Source organism: Microtus oregoni, unplaced genomic scaffold, assembly GCF_018167655.1.
Source record: "Microtus oregoni isolate MIOR12 unplaced genomic scaffold, Mior012 000082F_ref0000272, whole genome shotgun sequence".
NCBI lineage: Eukaryota > Metazoa > Chordata > Mammalia > Rodentia > Cricetidae > Microtus > Microtus oregoni.
In genome coordinates this window covers 537,759-558,952 of record NW_024544542.1, presented here as the reverse complement: position 1 = coordinate 558,952, position 21,194 = coordinate 537,759, and the positions used below count along the sequence as shown (strand labels likewise).

General features: G+C 40.8%; 1 protein-coding gene across 1 annotated transcript in view; it reads left to right on the top strand.

Annotated features, from left to right (window-relative positions):
- Nucleotides 1–19,259, top strand: part of LOC121441863 (polypeptide N-acetylgalactosaminyltransferase 1) — a 75,838-nt gene extending 56,579 nt beyond the window's left edge. The window contains exons 9-13 of the mRNA XM_041643187.1: nucleotides 1,186–1,366; nucleotides 2,906–3,045; nucleotides 11,160–11,258; nucleotides 12,523–12,657; nucleotides 17,121–19,259. Coding sequence (XP_041499121.1) covers nucleotides 1,186–1,366; nucleotides 2,906–3,045; nucleotides 11,160–11,258; nucleotides 12,523–12,657; nucleotides 17,121–17,267 — 702 coding nt within the window. The 3' untranslated portion in view covers nucleotides 17,268–19,259. The remainder of the gene's footprint in view (nucleotides 1–1,185; nucleotides 1,367–2,905; nucleotides 3,046–11,159; nucleotides 11,259–12,522; nucleotides 12,658–17,120) is intronic.
- Nucleotides 19,260–21,194: the final 1,935 nt, after the last annotated feature.

The following is a 21,194-nucleotide window of genomic DNA, read 5'->3' as shown; positions in this document are numbered from 1 at the left end:
ACAAGCTGCCAAACAGCTTCTGACACGCAGCAATCAGTAGAGATGCACTGAGTGTGCTCCAAGTGGAAGCAGGAAGCTCCTTTGCTTCTAGAGACTCTCTTTGCCTAAGTGTAAAAGATGAAACCTGAGCTTCCGGGAAATCTCACTGAGCTCTAACGCTAACACTGAATAAACTTGGGAAAACCTGAAGGTAGACATACTATTTAACAAAGCCAGCAGTGTTTCAAAATGTGAGTTTCAATTGCAAATATGAGATTTTCCTTTATAGTACAAAACTGTATTTTGAAACAATTGCATTGAATTAAGACTATAAACCTATACTTAATTTTTCTTTTGGTCCATGTGTCTTATTGATTGGACAAATAGATCAGAACATACTATCTCTGTCTTGTTGAAGAATCATGGTTGGTGTCTGTTCTGTGTGATATGTCAGTAGTGGCTCAAATTTGGAGAGACAGAAATAGAAACAAATTTGGCTGAATACTCCCTGATCATGGGTGTGTGTGGTGAGTGTTAAATCATGAGCCACATCAAACATGTTAAACACACAAAACAAAGTGACACTGAACATTTCTTGAAGTGGTGTGTCCTTGTTGACAAGGGTTGATTGAGCCTGAGCGGGGTGAGTTAATGATGCTGTGAGTCACCTGCATTTGGAGTTGCTCTTGTGTCTCTCACTCTTCCTGCGTAGTTCATCATAGCTTGTCTAGTTTGTATTTTATCTGATTTTGACCAAAATTTTGAAAAAATGTTTGGTCCCTGGGAAGTATTGGCTGTACACCAAAGCAGGATCTCGGAGTCTTGAGCTTTGTTGTTTATTTTTGAGACCCAATCTCACTATGTAGCACTGGCTAGCCCGGAACTCACAATGTAGATCAGGCTGGCCTTAACTCATGGAGGTCCATTGCCTCTACCTCCTGAATTCTGGGATTAAAGGTGTAGGTCACCACAGGCAGGCTTGTGTTCTGAATTTTAAACTGTATGTCCAACGCAATCCACTTTACTCTTTTGTTCAGATTTGGTAGTTTATAGACATATTGGGAAGAATTTATCAGTAACTACAGATTTTCCATTCAAGGCTATAAATTAAAAGTCAACCCCCCTGTTCAATTGAAAAAAAAATACCACATGAATGCTACAGCAGCTTTGGTAAGTAGGTACTAAGCTTCATCCTGCTGTTTTCAGATTTGGCAATGTGGAGGAACTTTGGAAATTGTGACTTGTTCCCACGTTGGTCATGTGTTTCGTAAAGCTACACCTTACACGTTTCCAGGAGGGACAGGGCAGATTATCAATAAAAATAATAGACGGCTTGCAGAAGTATGGATGGATGAATTCAAGAATTTCTTCTATATAATTTCTCCAGGTTAGTATACTTTGCATGATATATACAAAGTGTACCTTTTTCCCCCATGTGTGTGTATATGAGAGAGAGAGAGAGAATCAGAGAAAGAATTTTCTTTTTATCTCACTATAGCATTTGACATTTCTGAGATTTCATCTTATTAAATTTCAGCCATTTTCCTAGCTGACAAAGCACTCTCTGGACATTTGGCATTTTTAGCCAACATTAAAAATACCAGTACTACCAGTCTAGCTGAACATAGCGGACAATGAGGAATACTGAGAATTCAAGAACAATCGCAGTGGGTTTTCGATCCTACTGCACGTACTGGCTTTGTGGGAGCCTAGGCAGTTTGGATGCTCACCTTATGAGACCTGGATAGAGGTGGGCAGTCCTTGGGCTTCCCACAGGTCAGGGAACCCTGATTGCTCTTCGAGCAGATGAGGGAGGGGGACTTGATTGGGGGAGGGGGAGGGAAATGGGAAGCGGTTGCGGGGAGGAGGCAGAAATCCTTAATAAATAAATTAATTAAAAAAAATACCAGTACTTATTTATGGATTTATATATGTACGTAGAGACGGGCTCATGTATCCCGAGCTAGCCTCAAACTCACTGTGTAGCTGAGGATATCCTTGAGCTTCTGATCTTTCTGCCTCCATCTCCCAAGTGTGCCTGCCTGCTTTACCATACATGTTTTATGTGATGCTGGGGGACTAAACCCAGACTTTCATATATGCTAGTTAAGTACTCCTAACTGAGCCACATCCCCTGTCCATAGAACAATACCACCTCAGAAGCAAGTTATTAGCATTCTCCATAAGCAGACCTTTAGTGCTGCTGTATAAGACTTTAATGAAACCATCTCTCGTCACATAGCCAATGCAGAGGCTACAGCATTCCTCAAGAGACTTTCTAAGAATTCGCTCTGTTAATCGGGCTTTTGTATGTCTGTTTCTTCCCAGAGATATGCCTCTCTGAAATTGTTACTATTCTGCCTTGGTTGTTCAGTTACAATTCTTCAAGACTGCAGTGGGTATGAGCAAAGTCCAGCAAATTCTGTGAGAGAAAGCTGATGGGGTGTAGTTGTCCTATTTAATACTTGTGCCAAGTAGTTTTTCCAGTTTCTTGAGACACGGTTTCTCTGTAGCTTTGAAGCCTGTCCTGGAACTAGCTCTTGTAGAACAGGCTGACCTTGAACTCACAGAGAACCGCGAGGCCTGTGCTGGGATTAAAGGCCTGCACACCACTGTCTGGCAATTTTTTTATTTTTACCTTAATATACATTTAAGTTTCCTGATTTCTGTGTGACTAACTGTTGTTTAATATTTTTATTTGTTACATTTTCACATGAATTTGTTTCCTTTGAATAAAATCAAAATACGCGCTAATGCCTTGTCGTGTTTTCTCCTTTGGGAGTGGTCCGTATGGCATCACCTGTAGTGTCATCCATCACCTGATAATCCTGCTTCCCATTCAGTTGCTTTGTGAGAATGCGCATATAGGTAGACGTGTGTTACCAGATAGAACTCTAATAAATCAGTCAATTATTTCTTTCAACAGGTGTTACAAAGGTAGATTATGGAGATATATCATCAAGACTTGGTCTGAGACATAAACTACAATGCAAACCTTTCTCTTGGTACCTAGAAAATATTTACCCTGATTCTCAAATTCCACGTCACTATTTCTCATTGGGAGAGGTAAAAACAAATGTGTGCGTGTGTGTGTGTGTGTGTGTGTGTGTGTGTGTGTGTAATATATTTATTCTGTATAGTTATTTAAAAGTTAAAACTTCTAACATCTAAGGTTCTTAAATTATCTTTGATATTATAAAGTATTAACCTCAAGTATGGATAAGTTCTTGTTAATTAATGGAGTCTGCCTCATAATATGAAATTTTACTAAATTCTTGGCTCCCCCACCCCTAGTACTAGGAAGTAACCCTGAGAACTTTCACATGATAAGCAAATGCTTGATCATTGAGCCACTTCCTCAGCAAAATCTTACTACATCTTTATCACATTATGTTTTATTAAAATAAAGATGCTTAGGGCTGGAGAGATTGCTTGGCTTACTTGTTCTTACAGAAAACTGGGGTTTGGGTCCCAGTACCCACAGGAAAACTAAGAACCATCTGAACCATTACCAAGAAGACTCTTGTTACAATGTAGCAGTGTCTTCAGTGGACTTATATTAACAACAAGCTAAGCCATTTCCTTGAAACCTGTACTACTAAAGTGAATAACCATGGGTTAGTCCAAATCAAAGCCTGAGAAATTTCAGAGTGAAGCTAACTTGACAAGGAAGGTTGAAACAGTTCTGTATGTAAGTGGATGGATGTTTATTTTCCTTTGGGAATTTTAAGTTTTCACAGTTTAAACAGGGAAGTGGGGGGAAATGCTGAAAAGCATATTTGTTTCTGATGATTCTTTAGAATTCAGTATTATTTTTTCTTGAAATAATTGGCTTATTAATACTTATAGATAAGACAAATTTGCAAATTAGTTGTCCTTTTTATCTCAGTGCCTGTTCATACTAAGGACTCTAGTATGAAAAAGATCTTGGCTTCTGTTATAATGACTTTGACAGTAAAACATTCTTGTGTCCTGTTTATTTAATGCCAGTTAGCTATCAGTTTTGACTCCTAGCCAAACTTCCTTTCTGTGTTTAAGAATTCAGATAAGAGCTGGGCGTGGTGACACATGCCTTTAATCTGAGCACTGGGAGGCAGAGGCAGGTAGATCTCTGTAAGTTTGAGCTATATAATAGAGAGACTATGTCTACCCACACCTCTGTCCTCTTCCCACCCCATCCCCACCCCGCAAAAATTCAGATTTCTTAGACTGGATGTCTGGTCTTTTTGCATCCTTTGTTTAAAAGTTCAGCCTCTAAGTGAAAGTTCTTCTGGAGCCTGAGTTATTCCTTCTCTTGGAAGAAAACCAGCCATCTCCACGTAGTTTTAGTAACTCTGTTTCCTCAAATGGACCATTTCTTTTTATTCAAATTTACTCTCGTCTTTTGATTTCTTCTTAAGTGGTTGTCATGTCTTTGTTTCCATGGCCACCCTAGAGATTCGTGTGTGCATCACTGAATTAGGACTTAACAAGTACTGTACCATTTTTTTCAGACTCCCCCACCCCCAGTGTTAAATCAAAAACATTGGACTACTCCTTCATTAGAGTCGAATACCACAGCATATTAAACCATAAAGATTTGAGGTTTCTTCTTTTTTGTTTTTGTTTTGTTTTGCTTCGAGACAGGGTTTCTCCATAGCTTTAGAGCCTGTCCTGGAACTAGCTCTTGTAGACCAGGCTGGCCTTGAACTCATAGCCTGCCTCTGCCTCCCAAGTGCTGGGATTAAAGGTGTGCACCACTACCACCTGGTAAGGTATCTTTTTCTTGTAATCTTCTAATTTATCAAGGTCCTATTTGTTAGTTGAAGGCAGTAATTTTCAACAGCCTAGTATAGATTTATCATCAGTTTAGCCTCTTATAATAATAATCTAGGAATAAATGTATTAAGTATATTAAAAGAATTTGTTTTTACTGGACTGTGACTCAAAAGAGTTTTTATTGCCAATTGTAAGTGGGAATTACTGTGGTCAAGATCCTCCTTTGATAGCATTATGTTTATAGGACTTACCATCAAATGTTTTTTGGTTATTTGCCCTTCTTTGTTGCCTACCTTTCTGTGTCTTTTCCAGGACACAGGACCTCTCCCTTCACAGTACAGTCAGTCCTTTTCCCTTCCTCCTCCCTCTAAAACTCCTTCGATGGAGGCTGGTAGACAGTCTTGGAAGTTAGAACACCTTACATTGGCATAGGCCCCCGTGGCAACCTTCTTGAGATCCTATAGTCATTGTGTTTACAGAAAGATTTCAAAGAGGACAAAGGGAAGGTTCTTTGAGGTGCCAAGGTAAATCTAGTCTGTTTCCTTGCTTGTGTTTCGTTACCACCTTGAGTCACTTTTATACTGTGGTGCTTGGGCTGAGCAGTTGTCCCAGAGACCAGATGGCTCACAAACTGGACAGAGTTATTCTCTGGCCCCTGAGGTATGCATTTAGGAGCAATCATTGATGTATTCCTTATCCTTACCTATTGTTCCAGGTAGTCTTTGATTGCTTGAGCCTTTATTGAAGCATTTTCCTCAGTTGGTAAAAATTTAACTTGTTTTACTTCCTGTTGTATGCTGTGAATATTTTTTATTGCCATTGGTTAATAAAGAAGTTACTTTGACCAGTGGCTTAACAGAGTAAAGTCAGGCTGAAAGAGATGTATAGAGGGAGTAGGCGAAGTCAGGGAGAAGCCATGTAGCCATCCACAGGAGACAGACACCTCTGCCGGAGCCCACCGGAACCTTGCCTACCTAGTGATACACAGATTAATAGAGATGGGTTAGTTTAGGATATAAGAGCTAGCTAGAAATATGCTTAAGCTATTGGCCAACCAGTATTGCAAATAATTATTTTTGTAATTTTGTGATTATTTCAAGTGTGGGCAGCCAGGAACAAACAGCTTCCTCCAACAACTTCCTTACTCCCTTTACTTGTTAGTGTAAATTCTACACTTTCGCCCTTTTCTCCTCTGTCTTAATTAGTGTTTCTGTTGCTGTAAAGAGACACCATAACCACAGCAACACTTATAAAGGAAAACATTAATTGTGGTGGCTCACTTACAGTTCAGAGGTTCAGTCCATTATCATCATGGCGGGAAGCAAGGCAACATGCAGGCAGACATGGTGCTAGAAAAGGAGCTAAAAGTTCTTACATTTTGACTCATGGGCAACAGGAAGTGGTCTGAGACACTAGGCAGGATCTTGAACATATATGAGACCTCAAAGCTTATTCTCACAGTGACACTTCTCCAACAAGGCCACACCTCCTAATAGTGCTACTCCCTTGGGGGCCATTTTTTTCAAACCATCACATCCTCCCAAAAAGTTCAGTTTCCATTGGGTTGAAATATGTCTATGCTGCCTGTTCTTGCCTTTATACCACCATTCCTCCACTGTAGTAGTGGAACATTTAGGACTTTATTTTAAATCTAGCTTATAGAAAAAAATTATAAAGCCAAATAGAGGAAGAAACCTGTTTTGTAATAGAAGTTGAATTGTGACAGATTTCCTTTTGTAAGCATTAGCTGACATGAGTTTATTTGTCAGAAAGACCACAGCCATATCCTCCCTGACACTCAGGGTATGTAACCCCAGCTCTGTAGGAGGTTGTAATTTCTTCACAGTTTTTTCTTCATTCAACAACTATTTGAGTGCCCACAATGCAACATGGCGTAAAATTTTGTTTTTGTTGATCTTATAATCTATTTGAAAAAAAATTAAAAATATACAGTGTATCAGATAGTGGCAAGAACAGATGAGAACAAGGATGCCTGGTGAGCATGAAAATTGTTCTATTTTACATAGGTAGTTGAGGAAGGCACCCTTAAGGTAATTTGTGAGCAAAATCCTGAAGAAAGAATAACTAAGCCAAGTGTTGCTTAGGTTAACGTTTCAGAGCAATGGGGGAATGAGTACAAAGGTTGCTAAGATGAGTATGAACTTGGCATGTCCCAGAAATAGTAGGGAGGTTACTTGTCTAGAAAAAAAAACAAATATATAGGTAATAAAAGATGAGGACAAAACCATGAGGGTAAGCTGGGAAGATGGCCCAGTGAGTAAAGCACTTGCCTCACAGACATGAACTGAGTTCAGATCCTCAGAACCCATGTAAAGCTGAGCATGAGTGTGGTGAGGTGAGAGGCAGAGACAGGAGAATCCCTGAAAGTTCCTGGGTCAGTTGGCCTGGTTTATGCAGTAAAAAATAGCAAGGAAGAAAGAAAGACTCCATTTCAGAGTGAAGATGGACAGTTAAGGTTGTCACCACGGTAGGTGTGAACTTTCCAGTCTTGATGCACACATGTGCTTGTATCGTTTGTTGTACACGCACACAGACCATTTAGAGGATCAAGTGAGAAGAGAACACAGCCATAAGCAGCTGGTACAGTTTGGAAATCATGGATATTAATCCTAATACTTGGGAGCACGGAGGCAGGATTGCATGCTTGAGGCCAGTCTAGTCTATGTAGTGAGTTCCAGAGCTGCATAATGAGGCTCTGTCTGAAAACTAAAAAGTAGAGCAGAAGGAGAACCAGGAGAATGATGTTTGAGAGACTTAAGTGAAAGGTTTGTCTCAAAAAGTAGGTGCTTAACTATGTGACTACTATGGAGAAAGCATAACCTGAGTATGGAAGATTAGGGAGATTCTGTTAGTACTCTCAGTATGCGAGAGTGCCCATGGAGAGTATTAGGGAGAATACAAGTGTGGAGCCTGAATGTGCACAGTCTTGCAAGGCGAGGCATTTTTCTGTAAATAATACAGAGAAGTAGATGATGGCTAGAGGATAATATGGGGAAGGGGAGATTATTTTCCTTTTATGAAAATAAAGTGTGTGCTGAGTTTTTCATAGTCAGTTTCTGGGGTCTGGTGCAGCCTGGGGCCTTGGTCATGCCAGGATTCTTCGAGGCTTTATTAAGAATGTTTGGGTTCTAGTGGTTTCATGTTTTACCCACTTATAAGGAAATTTGTATAAGAATGGGGTTGAGGACCTTAATCATTTATAAAATCAGGAGTGATGCTAAAAGATGGGAAGTTTTGAACAGAGTTTGGTTCAATGGTTTTAAGCCCTTTCAGGGGGACTAGGTTTGGTCCCTAGCACCCACATGGTAGCTTACAACCATCTGTAACTCCATTCCCAAGGGATATGGTTCCCTCTTCTGAGATTCATGCTCATGGCAGCTCTGTTGACCCAACCTAAGTGGCAGAGGCAACTTGGATGTCCCAGACAGATGAATGGAATGATAAGCAGAAAGTTATATGTACATACAGTCCTTCAAAAGGATAGACATCCTGACATATATGCATTACCTCATAAATGAACTTTGAAGACGTTTTGCTTAAGTGAAATAGAATGACGACAAATATAATGTAGTTTCACTTCTGGAAAGAACTATAGTGGCTGTGTGCATGGAAACAGAAAGCAGTAGTTACCACAGACTGATAGAGGTAGGAAAATGGTTTGTTTAGTGGCTGAAGTGGTTCAGGTTTATAAACTGGGAAGGTTCTAGAGACCTTTTTCATAGCAGTGGGAATGGACTTAGCAGTTCTGAACTGACTCTTTGTAACTGGCTATGGTGGTAAATTTTATGTTATACAAAAAAGAGAAAGACCCTAAATGGTTAGGAGATGGGATCCAGCACTGAGGGGAGTAAAGGATAGGACACAGGCAGTTCATCCCTTGGGACAGAATAGAAAGGAGAGGTGGAGTCAAGTACAAGTCAGATGAGAGTGGTAGTTTGTGTGGATGCTTGAGAAGTCCTCTTAAATAATGACTTCAGGTGAATACAGATTATTGGTTGAGAGTAAGGCGGGGGCTGCTGGTGATAGAGGCGTGGGAAAGAGGGCAAACAGAAGCCTAGACTTGTTTGAGTACAGAGGTCCCGGAAGGGAGCTGATGCTGGTGAGTGAGTAAACCCATCACCCCCTCCCTTCCTGCACATTCTCCCCTTGAGTGAGTAAAATCTAGGTTAAGTAACGTGCCTCTGAAGGACATGGAGCAGCCACTCCTGTATGGAGTGAAAGGTGGTTTGTTTTTTTCTTTCTTTCTTTCTTTTTCTTCCTTTCTTCTCTTTTCTTCTTTTCTTTTTTTGAACTGACCCAATTTTAGACAATGCCTAAACATTGTTAGCTGGGCTTGAGTTCCAACAAATTAAAGGGTGATACATGTCCAAACCGTGGAACATGGTTGCCAAGGCAAGTTGACCTCTTCTTATCTGCTGGCTTCGCACGTGGCATCATAGGCTTTACCATCTGCTATTCTTGTCATTGCCTCAGAAACATAGCCTGTGGTCCTTTTGTGCCAGGTCTTTTCTGGGGCATGATTATTAAGATGTCTGTCTTAACCAAGTCTGCCTTCCAGTACTCATACTATAGAATTTGAAACCAAAATAATGTTATGTTTCCTCATAATAGCTAATAGTTGTTAATCCATTGACTATTGTAAGCAACCACAGATTTGGACCCTGACCTTCCTGGGATAGCTGGTGTTAAGGCAGAGCAGACACTGATTCAGGCAGTTCTGATGGTTCTCACATTGCCTTGGCATCCACTTCATATAAAGCAGCAGTCTAAGTGCCTTACAGACATTCAGATGTCTCTCTTCTGATGACACAGTTAAACTGTTTTTGTGGAGTGGATTAATGTTTAATGGAAAGTGAAATCCGCACCATCATGTGGCTGCTTCCACACAAGCCAGAAAATGTCTATCTTTAGTTTGCCGAGGAGTCATCAGGGGGATTGGATTGTCAAAAGGGACACCTTGTGTCCTTGAAGAGTTGTAAAATTGCTTTTAAGTTATTACTGAAAATAGAATTATTTTGAACTGAATGTAATTCCTAAAGGAACAGTGAAAGAATGAAAGAAATGAGAACAAATAAAAGTTTTAATTTAAAATTAAAGAACCCTTGTTGTATAAATAAGTACTTTATTTGGATCATTTCCACCCCTCTCTTCCCAGCTCCTTCTTTGTCACCCCCCTCATTTCCCTTTCAAATTAGAAACCTCTTCCTCTTTAACTCTTGTTGCATACATACATACATACATACACACACACACACACACACACACACACACACACATACCGTACTTGAGTCTGGTGTTGCCCTCATATACATTTGTCTAGGACTGACTGACTGGGATTGAATAAGCCGAGGGCTTGTCCCTGGAAAAAACTGATTCTCCTTCTCATAACAGCCATTAATTGCCTATAGTTTTTCATCTATAGGTGGGACCTTGTGATATTTCCCCTATCCTCTTATGTAAACACCTCATTGGCATGCCAGCTGGTGGTGTTACTATGCAAGTCATGTTTAGGTGACCATATTGTTGAGATTTCATTGGTGCAACTTCCCTGTCATATATAGAAGACACTGTCTTGAAGCAGAAACCCTGGTCCTTGGCTATTATAGTTTTCCTGTTCCTTTATGATGTTCCCTAAGCCTTTGTTGTAGGGGTTGTGTTCTATCGACTGAGGCTGAGCATTCCATTCTGTTCTCAGTATTTTGACCAGTTGTGGCTTTCTGTGATAGTCTCTATCTGCTTCAAAAAGAAACTTCTTTAATGAGGACTGAGAGCTACCTGGATAAATATTTAGAATGCAACTAGAATTATACTGGTTTAGAAAAATCGCAGTCATAGGTTCTCCTCTAAGATCCATGACTTCATTAGTTATGTGTGAGTGACTAGGATTTTATTGTACCAAATATGAATTTCCTCCTATTGTGTGGGCCCTAAGTCCACTTAGACAACTGTTGGTGGCACCCATAAGTACCACTAAAGAAATAATAAAAGATGTTGGGTGTGGTGGTGCACAGTTTTTTTTGTTTTTTGTTTCTTTCCCCAAGACAGGGTTTCTCCTGTAACAACCCTAGCTGGTTGTCCTGGAATTCACTTTGCAAACCAGGCGCCTCCAACTCACAGAGACCTGCTTACTTCTACCTCTAAAGTGCTGTGTTTAAAGACATATGCCACCATTTAAAGGCGTGCACACCTTTAATCCCAGCAGGCAGATCTCTGAGATGGAGGCACCTGGTCTGCAGAGTGAATTCCAGGACAGCTAGGGCAATTACACAGAGAAACCCTGTCTCAATAAACCAACAACAACAAAAAGAAATAATAAAGGGTTGGCTTTTGGTATTATCTGTATGCACCTCTCCTTTAGTTAAGCTCCTACGTCTAACTCCTGACGTCTTCACGTCCCACAGATACGAAATGTGGAAACAAATCAGTGTCTAGATAACATGGCTAGAAAAGAGAATGAAAAGGTTGGAATTTTCAATTGTCACGGTATGGGAGGCAATCAGGTGAGTATCCTTACTAAACTTTGCAAACAGCTTTCGATTTTGGTTTACTTTGTTCTTTTTCTCCTATAACATTATTCAGGAAACATTTTTATATATTTAAAAAAATAATAAAAGTATTAGGTGAGCCGGGCGGTGTTGGCTCACGCCTTTAATCCCAGCACTTGGGAGGCAGAGGCAGGCGGATCTCTGTGAGTTCGAGACCAGCCTGGTCTAGAAGAGCTAGTTCCAGGACAGGCTCCAAAGCCACAGAGAAACCCTGTCTCAAAAAAGCAAAAAAAAAAAAAAAAAAAAAAAAAAAAAAGTATTAGGTGAAAGGTGCTTTCAATCTAATGATTGATACTGTATTATTTTTATATAGCTCTCACTGTGTGTAACCTTGGGAAGCTTTCAATATAGACTTTGATGGCCTTGAACTCAGATCTGCCTGCCTCCTCTAATAATTTTTTTTATTACTGATAGGTATGTTGTGTTTATTTTAAAGGTTTTAAAGGTATTTTGTTATATTACACATGTGTGGTTTATTATTCTTTTTTTTGGCAAAACAATAATTTTTTTTTTATTGAGAAAAGGAAAAAAAAAGTATCCGCCTCCTCCCAGCCTCCCATTTCCCTCCCCCTCCTCCCACCCTTCTCCCCCTCCCCCCAAACTCCTCTCCCCCTCCCTCTCCAGTCCAAAGAGCAGTCAGGGTTCCCTGCCTGTGGAAAGTCCAAGGTCCGCCCCCCTCCGTCCATGTCTAGGAAGGTGAACATCCAAACTGGCTAGGCTCCTACAAAGCCAGTACATGAAGTAGGATCAAAACCCCGTGCCATTGTCCTTGGCTTCTCATCAATAAAAGATTTTTATAAGGTCTCTTTAACCACTGAATTAACATTACTGAGCACAAAATTTGTTTTGTCCTTTTTAGGGAAAAAAAAAATGACTGCCCTTAATAATACACTCAGCCTCCAGAGAACAATGTGGATTTTTACTTTCCTCTGTGTAAAATTGGTGTAGCTTTCTCAGTTTTTCATTCTCCATTACTGTGACAATGTACATGAATCCTGTGTCTTGAAGTAGTTGCAGATTCCTTTGAGAGTGGTCCAGGCAAAGTTTAAACTTGGAGTTATGGTTTTTATCTATATGCTCATTATCCCTCTGTTGAAACTGATTCCCGATGTCTTCATTGTCTCGTGGCTACAAATGTAGAAATGTGGGCATCTGAAATGCGGACTAATTTCTTTTTACTGTTAAAGCTTACTTATATAAGTTTATGTTTACTTTTCAGGTTTTCTCTTATACTGCCAACAAAGAAATTAGAACCGATGACTTGTGTTTGGACGTTTCCAAACTTAATGGCCCAGTTACCATGCTCAAATGCCACCACCTAAAAGGCAACCAGCTCTGGGAGTATGACCCAGTGGTGAGTTCCCCAGTTGTCTACAGATATAGAAGCTACAGCGTATGGGCAGATTTATAGCTAGTGTGGTTCATAGTAACTGATACAGTCATTATAGCCATTGGATATTCCAAACATTCCCTGTTTGTTTCTGGATGTGTGCTGCTGCCATCATGAGTGTGACTGTCTCTTGCCTTAAAGAATGTGCAATATCTATTTCTTTCTAGCAGGTGCCAGGGACATAGCCAGTGTAACAACTAACAGCTTTTAAAATGAAAAAGCTCCTTATTTTCAGTTTGTTGGGATATGACAGTATATTAATTATGCAGTACTGAACTACTTAAGTAGCTCCATTGAATAGATATTTTTTTTTTACACAAGTCTCTAGGTATATGGTTTCTGGTGTAGATTAGGCGTACTCTGATGGGGTTTTTTTGTTTTTTTGTTTGTTTTTATGACAGAACAGGCAGAATAGAATGTTTATTAAAACATTCATCATGTGTTCCTTGCTTAATATTGTTTATGTTGTTTGTAATTTTATACTTGATATCTGTTCCTATTGTATATAGTTTATTTATTTATTTACTTATTTATTTACTTATTAAAGATTTCTGCCTCCTCCCCGCCACCGCCTCCCATTTCCCTCCCCCTCCCCCAACCAACTCCCCCTCCCTCATTAGCCCGAAGAGCAGTCAGGGTTCCCTGCCCTATGGAAAGTCCAAGGACCTCCCACGCAGCGTACTCTGATGTTTAAGCTAACTATAATCTCAGCTCTGAAAGAAAAGACCATGGGCTGCTTTACTCTCAGATATGTTACTCTTCTTTTCAGGAAAATAAGTTTTTCCTGGAACGCTCTTGACAAGCTGTGCTTATTTCTCGGGAGTTGTAGATTTGTCCCATAGTGAACCATTAGGAAGGCAGGGAAAGTAAGTGCTTGGTTTTCTTGTGTTTGCAGTGTGAGATGACCAAGACCCAGAGATTGGAAATGGTTGTTGGCTAGTCCTACCTCAGTGAACATTTGCAAAGTGAGTGTCGATTAGAGGTGCAGGAGAATAGAGAGGCCTTTGAGTATTTACAAAGAACCCACTGCACGTGTGAAGTTTAAACTTCACATCACTGTGCAAAGTTTGTTTCCCAGAAATTAAATTAATTATGTCTTAGGCTGGTTTCTCTCAGATTCCAGGATAAAACTAACTATTGAGGTGTTTACTAGGGAGTATTTCTGAATTAGTAACTGTGAAAAGGAAAGGGAAAAGCAAGCTGCCTGGCTAGCCTGAGTAAACTCCAGAGGGCGCTCTGGAGACAGAGGGCAGCCCATACGAACCCAAGAACTAAAATCCAGGACACTGTTCCATGGGTAAAAATTAATTGTTCCTGGTATCACAGTGGGTAGATGGTCTAAGTTAGATCTCAGACCCGGGATTCTTAGTTCTTGATCCAAGATAATTTGTTCAGTACCCTACTATATTTGATTAAATTTGCATGTTCATGCATGTTTAAATCTTGTTTATATTATGTACTTTATAAAATGTATAGTATGACAATAAGCTCCTTCCCTTCTACTGCTTGTGCTGTCTCCTCTGAAATACGATGGAGATCGAGACCCATTTACATTGAGAGATTGGATGCAGGAAGTAGTGAATATTTTTTCTATTATGTAGGTAGCCTTTGCAATAAGTAATGAAAGCTTTTATCCTCTGCTTCAAGGGTTGCAGTTAAAAATGTGTCACTTGCCTGCCCAGTGCCTGAATCATGTTCTCTCTGGAGACTTGCCAGTGTTACCTAGGTGTCTGCTGAGTCCTCTGATGACAAAGCGCAGTACTGGAGCCTTTGAGCTCTGCATCTCTATCAGCCCGAGCCTTGTCTAGAGCAAGGTTCTTCCCAGTGTTTAGGTCTCCTGCAGGGCTTGCCTCCTGATAATACCAGTTCAGTCTGGATGTTGAGCACTTGAGTACCCAGCATGAAGCATTTCCAGATTCTAGAAACTGGATGTGGTGGCACAGGCCTAGGATCACAGCACTCCGAGGACGTGGAGGTAGACTGTGAGTTATTTGAGGCCAGCCTGGGCTCCATATAGCAAGGCTTTGTCTCAGAAAAGGGGGTAAAGAGAGGTGTTTTTAGAAATTGGGAAGGAACTGGGTGGTGGTGGCTCACGCCTTTAATCCCAGCACTCAGGAAGGAGGTAGAGGCAGTCGGCCTGGTCTACAGAGTGAGTTCCAGAACAGCCCTGGCTACACAGAGAAACCCTGTCTTGGAAAAACTAAATGCCCAGTCACAGTTTTTGTTGTATTTGGTTTTTTTAGTAATCTTGACCTTGAGCCTCAGGACAGGTGCCACCTTGGTAGGGAGTTGTGGAATGTTGAACTCGTCCTTAATCCTGCACTGGTTTTGTCTCAGCTGGAACTGAAGGCTGAAATGAAGTGCATGCGTATAGAGCCTGAGCGCTGGCTGCTAGACTGTGTGCACCTGCATGAGAAGAGCTAGCACCATCACAGCCACAGCTGCACTCACTGTCCTCGAGCTTCAGTTCTCCTGCATCTGTGAGAATTAAGTAGATAATACAGAACCTCGGGTCAGTGTGATGGTAACATCTACAGTATACAGCTATTTGCCAGTTCTCACTTGGACACGGCACAGAGTAATAGAGAACTAGAAGAAAGAGTAGATGGATGCAGTCACTAGTTTCTGTTATATTTTAAATTAACACAAGTGTTAAAAGAGGCATCGTGAAAATGAGATGTTTCAGATGCTGGAGTGTTGGCTCAGTGGTTAAGAGCACTGGCTGCTCTAACAGAAGACCCAGGTTCAATTCCCAACACCCACATACTGATTCACAACTGTCTATAACTCCATTTCTAGGGGATCTGACTCCCTCTTCTGACCTCCGAAGGCATCAGGCACACACATGGTATACGGACATGCACACAGGCAAAAGAATGCTCATACACATAAAGTAAAATTTAAAATTGTTTTGTTTTTTGAGGCAGGGTTTCTCTGTGTAGCCCCGGCTGTCCTGGAACTAACACTGTAGACCAAACTGGCCTCAAACTCATAGAGATCAGACAGCCTTTGCCTCCCAAGTGCTGGAATTAAAGGTATGCGCCACCACCACCTGACAAAATATATAAACATTTTAAGTAAGGTCTTGCAGAGAAAAGATTCACATTAAAATCAAGACAGGAGTAAAGAATCCGATAATGTGTGTTCATTAGCATTGTAGCTATCTGACCCACTAGGGTATCACTCAGTATGCACCACACACCAGTAATTCATTGTTCTGGAACACATTCATTCTGGACCATTATGACTATGAATTCACTCTTATTTGTCTTGCCTTTTAGAAATGACCCTAAATATCAGCATGAAAGTCTCATGCTTAAAACATAAGCACCAAGGTGGACAGCCGTGTCCCTCTCTGGCAGTCCTTTGCGTGTGAGGCTCCACATAGTTACCTGTTGTTACTGCCTTCCAGAATCTTCTCAAAATGTGTCTTGTATTGTGATATTTATCTTCAAGTGAGAAAGCCCAGGTTGTCTAGGCTATGAACCAGTCTTCTCTAGGTTTCTATGCTCTTGTATACCACAATCCCTTCCTCCACCACAAGGATGATTTCTGGAGTTGATTTCTAGGCTTATGGTTAATTGTAGTGTGTCTCAGCCACACCAGCATTCTTATAGAAGGACCCAAGTTTCTAAAATCTTAGAGTTTAGAATCACAGAATTAAGCAGCCTTATCACAGAGAAATAAAAGAAAAATTGAAGTAGTTGTTTGGAAATATGTTCGAGGGAATGTTAGTAGTCTGTAGTAATTAGGGCGGCGGGGCTGCGTCCCTGGCACCCCAGCCGCCTGGCTAGCTTATGCCCCGAAATAACAACACACAAACTGTATTCATTTAAACATTGCTTGGCCCTTTAGCTCTAGCCCTTACTGGCTAATTCTGATATCCCGATCAACCCATCTCTAATAATCTGTGAGAACCGGTCTTACCGGGAAGATTCTAGCCTAGTCCATCCTGGGTCGGAGCTTCATGGCGTATGTCTGCCCGGGAGCGGGGCATGGTGTCTCTCTCTGAGGCGTCTGCTCCCAAGAGGAGAGCTGTGGAGTCTGAGCTCACTTCCTCTTCCTCCCAGCGTTCTGTTCTGTTTACTCCTCCCACCTATCTTCTAACCAATGAGGGCCAAGCAGTTTCTTTTTATTTAACCAATGACCTTCCTCCATCAGTAGTCACTTAACTTGGCCTGGATTTTTCTTTTTGCTTTAAGGAAGCTAAGTGTGTGTGTGTGTGTGTGTGTGTGTGTGTGTGTGTGTCAGTCTGTATGGCAGTAGCACACAACTTTAATCCCAGCACTTGGGAGGCAGAGGCAGGTGGATCTCTTGGAGTTCTAGGCCAGCCTAGTTGATGTGGTACAGTTCTCCAAAGGGGACTGGGGTGTTATTTTTTTCCTCCACTTTCTAGTTAAGGTGTGTGTTTCCCTTGCTGCTTTCAGAAATTAACCCTGCAGCATGTGAACAGTAACCAGTGCCTGGATAAAGCCACGGAAGAGGACAGCCAGGTGCCCAGCATTAGAGACTGCACTGGAAGCCGGTCCCAGCAGTGGCTTCTTCGAAATGTCACCCTTCCAGAAATATTCTGAGACCAAATTTACAACAACAACAACAAAAAGAAAAATGAAAGAAAAAAAAATAAGGATTGACTGGGCTACCTCAGCATACGTTTCTGCCACATTCTTAAGTAGCAAAAAAGGAGAAGTGTTGTCCTCTTCTGTGGGATGTAAGGTTTATCAGCCATTAAAACTCAGACTCCTCTAGCTTTTCACTTGCTGTGAACCAGCCTTCCTGTCCCAGGACGTGAGACTGCAAAGTAGTGAGACTGCGCACACTGATGTTTACAAGACTGAAGAGTCTTCATCAAGAACAGTGGCGAGTGGCCTTCCGATCCCAGACAGGCGCAGAATGTGCTCTCTGGATAGATGCACCTTCCATAGCGGTCATGCACGTCAGCCGTGTCGGCTGAGTGTACCTCCTGAAGAAGAGATCTCCTGATTAGAACCAGTAGCTGAAATATTAAATATTGATAGAAAAGTAAGTGGAAAAGAACTGGAACCAGGTTCAGAATCATGAAAACATTTTTACAACAATAAAAATTATGTCAAACAGGGTTTAAAGGAAATTAAAACAGAATTATGAGAAGTACAATTTGTTATAGTATCAGATTTCTATATAGATTTTATACCTCAGTGGGGGAAAAATGATTCCAGTGACATTTATTTTGTTTTCATCTGTGATAGTCATATGGATGCTTTTATTTTCCTTGGGGTGCTGAAAATGAGATGGGGGTGGAGCTCTGGACATAGTTTTGATTCTTTTTTACAATATTTTTATTTGGTTTGTGGTCTGTTGGAATTGTAAGTTTTAATTGCCTTCTTTTAAAAAAAATGGAGATTTAACATGCCTGGTCTCAATTGAAACGTTAGAGATATCAGTTGCTCTTGGGTCAACTGGCTTACAGACTCTCTCTTACCCTGTCCCCCAACCTCCACACAGTTTCTTACCACATTTTCAACTTTTTAACTTGACCCCCAGACTCCTGCTACTGACTCCAGATTTGTCTCCACAGCAGCAGCTCCTCAGTTCCTGTGAGTCACTTCACACAACTTACAAAGAGTGGTTGTTTATTTGGGTTTATGGAGATTGTGGATCTGATGGGCTTTTTTGAAAACCTTTTCCACTCCACACAAAGATGTGCTTTCCTGTCAGGTGCACATTTAGATTAAGTTTGAGTTGTGATGTTGATTTGCTGCTTTTTATAAAAAAAAAAAATAAAAATTGACTGAAAATATTTAATTGGCATTTTTTAATGAGTTAGCCAAGGAAGTGCAGCTGAGTCCGTATTCCAGTCCTGCATTTCTCCCTAACTCCATTTCTTAACTGATTTTCTTTTCTCTGATTTTTAGTGACAGAATCACCTATTGAAAGATGATGTTAATTAAAGTTCACGTTTGGTCTCACAGAAATCTCCTTGTGACATTTTCCTATGGCATCCCTCTGGCCAGAGTATGCATACACTCTGCTTCCTGTTTGTCAGGGATAGTGAAGGGGGTTCTGTGCTTTGGTTATCAAGGACTCGCTGCAGGAAGTCCTATTTCTTATGCTTAAGAATGGTCCTGGAAGTCACATCACCAGCAACATTGCCCAGTTTCTCATTCATTTGATCAGCATTGAACATACGGATGCTTGGGATAACACTGTCCTCCAGGATGCAGAGACTCCCCAGGAAGTCTGAAATGAAGCAGGTGTTGGCTGGAATAGTTTTTCTCCTCTGTGGGCTATGTTAATTCTATTTCCAGTGGGGCCAATGTTTGAAAAGTCAGATGTCTAATAAATTATTTTCATGCTCAGAATTACAGATTTTTGTACCCTAGCATAGCATGGCCTTACTCCTTATTGTAAAAGTTTAACAGCATTGTGATTTTAAATTTTGTCTCACTTTTTAAGTGGAGATGTGAGTGACTTAATTCATGGGTACTTTTAGAACCTGATAGATAATCTCATTGCCTTTATTTTTCTAATTAAAATATTCCTAAATACTTTGAAATATAAAATATTCCTGAGTAGTTGTGCCTTCCGTTGATTTTACTTGAAGGTAAAATGGACCCTTTCACCACAGCTGTTTGTGGATTAAGCAGATGCTCATCTCTGTTGAATCAAACTGAGAAGAAAAGGAATGAAAAATTAAAGGATAAGGATGGGCTTATTTTTGCCAGTGACATATTTAGAAGTATGACAAATAAAGATATGTTTTGTTTCTTTAAGACAAGGCCACACCCTGTAGCCCAGACTACTCTTAAACTCACAAGCAGTCCTACTGCCTCAGCCTCTATCCGAGTACTGGCATTAAAGCATGAACCACCAAACCTGGCCAGGACAATTTGAGTCTCACAGATCTTTCCACCCACACCAGTCACAGTCTGTTTGAATGTTTCTTCGTTCTAACTGGTATCTTGGTAAGTGCTGTTTCACTTACTGTCCTGCTAGCCAAGGCTGCCGACTGCCAGTCATGTAGGCCATGTCTTCTCTGTCCTTGTTCTCTGTGCTGACGTGGTGCTTCCCTCTTCTTCCAAGAAGCACACCAAAGTGAGTTAGATTCAGGACTGACATAGTCTTTAAACAAGAAAGGCGTCTAGAACCAAGGTTTCTGGAGTGCTGGCTAGAGCAGGTGTGTAGAAGAGTGCTTTACTCCTTTAGGACATTAAATCAGTTTGCAAGTCTCCCATCCTCTGATTTTTTTTTTTGTATTAAAGAGCATTTTGCTTAGTAAATTTCTAAGAATTATCCATTCAGAGTATGAGGCTGATATGCAAGGGTTTATACATGAAGTCAGATGTCTAAGAAGGTTATCTACCTCTCCCCTGAAAACTACAGCAACATGCGGAGAGAACCGGAGAGCAGCAGCACAGTGAAGACTGTACTCGTTTGAGGGTTTCATATGCTAAGACGTTAGTTTCCCACAATTGGTCTGTAGAGTCATACGGTAAAAGTGCGTAAGGCTTTTTGTAGGAATCGGTGTGTGTGTCTGTGGAAATGCAGTAAATAACAAAGATAATGTTCAAAAGGAAAAATAGAATTGGAGGCTTTCCATTTCCCATCCTGATTTGCTCTAAAGTTTTTGTCAATAAGTGTGGTAGTAGAACAGGATAAACAGATGATAGCAGCAGACCCCACATGGTTGGATGGATTTTTTAGCAAAAAATGCAAGCAGTTAATTCAGGAAATAAGATTTTCCTTTTGGAACTGAAGTGGTAGTGTTTTGTTTGGTTTTCATTTAGTGTGTGTGTGTGTGTTTAATTTGTTTGTTTCTTGTTTTTTGAGATAGGATTTCTTTGTGTAGCCCTGGCTGTCCTGGAACTAACTCTGTAGACCAGTCTGACCTCAAACTCACAGAGATTTTCTACCTCCTGAGTTCTGGGATTAAAGGTGTGTGCCCAGCTTGTTTATTTGGGGACAGGACCTCATACAGGGTTCCTAGGGGTTTCGGTAGAAGGTATGTACTACCATTCCTGGAGTGGGGATTTATGTTGTTTTATTTTTAAACTGCTATCCCTGAGGGAATGATAGTGCTCTGTCTTTAATGAGGATGTAATCTCACAGGCTCTGACCTCTTCAGTCCCCAGATTCTTCTAGCTGACTCTTGTTGCCTCTAGACTCCCTGGGATCTGCAGTTAATTTCTTTGCTGAGGAATCTTCATTTTTTCATTGTGTTTTACTTGACACACACCTGAATCTGACTTTCCACCGTTCAGGATTTTCAGCAGTGACTTAGTGACTGGACTTTTGGCCACTGTTGGCAGACTATAAGACCAAATCAGAAAGCTTAACCACAGAAATTCCAAATTGGCCTACAGATTCAGTGCAGACCCTATTAAAGTATCCCAAGTGGCATTTTTTCTTAAGTTTTAGAAACCGACAAGTGCATCCTAAAATTGTTAGGTAAAATCATCAGATCCAGAATACTAAAAAATTAACTGAACAGAATAGACAGTCCTGAAACCTATAGTGTAATC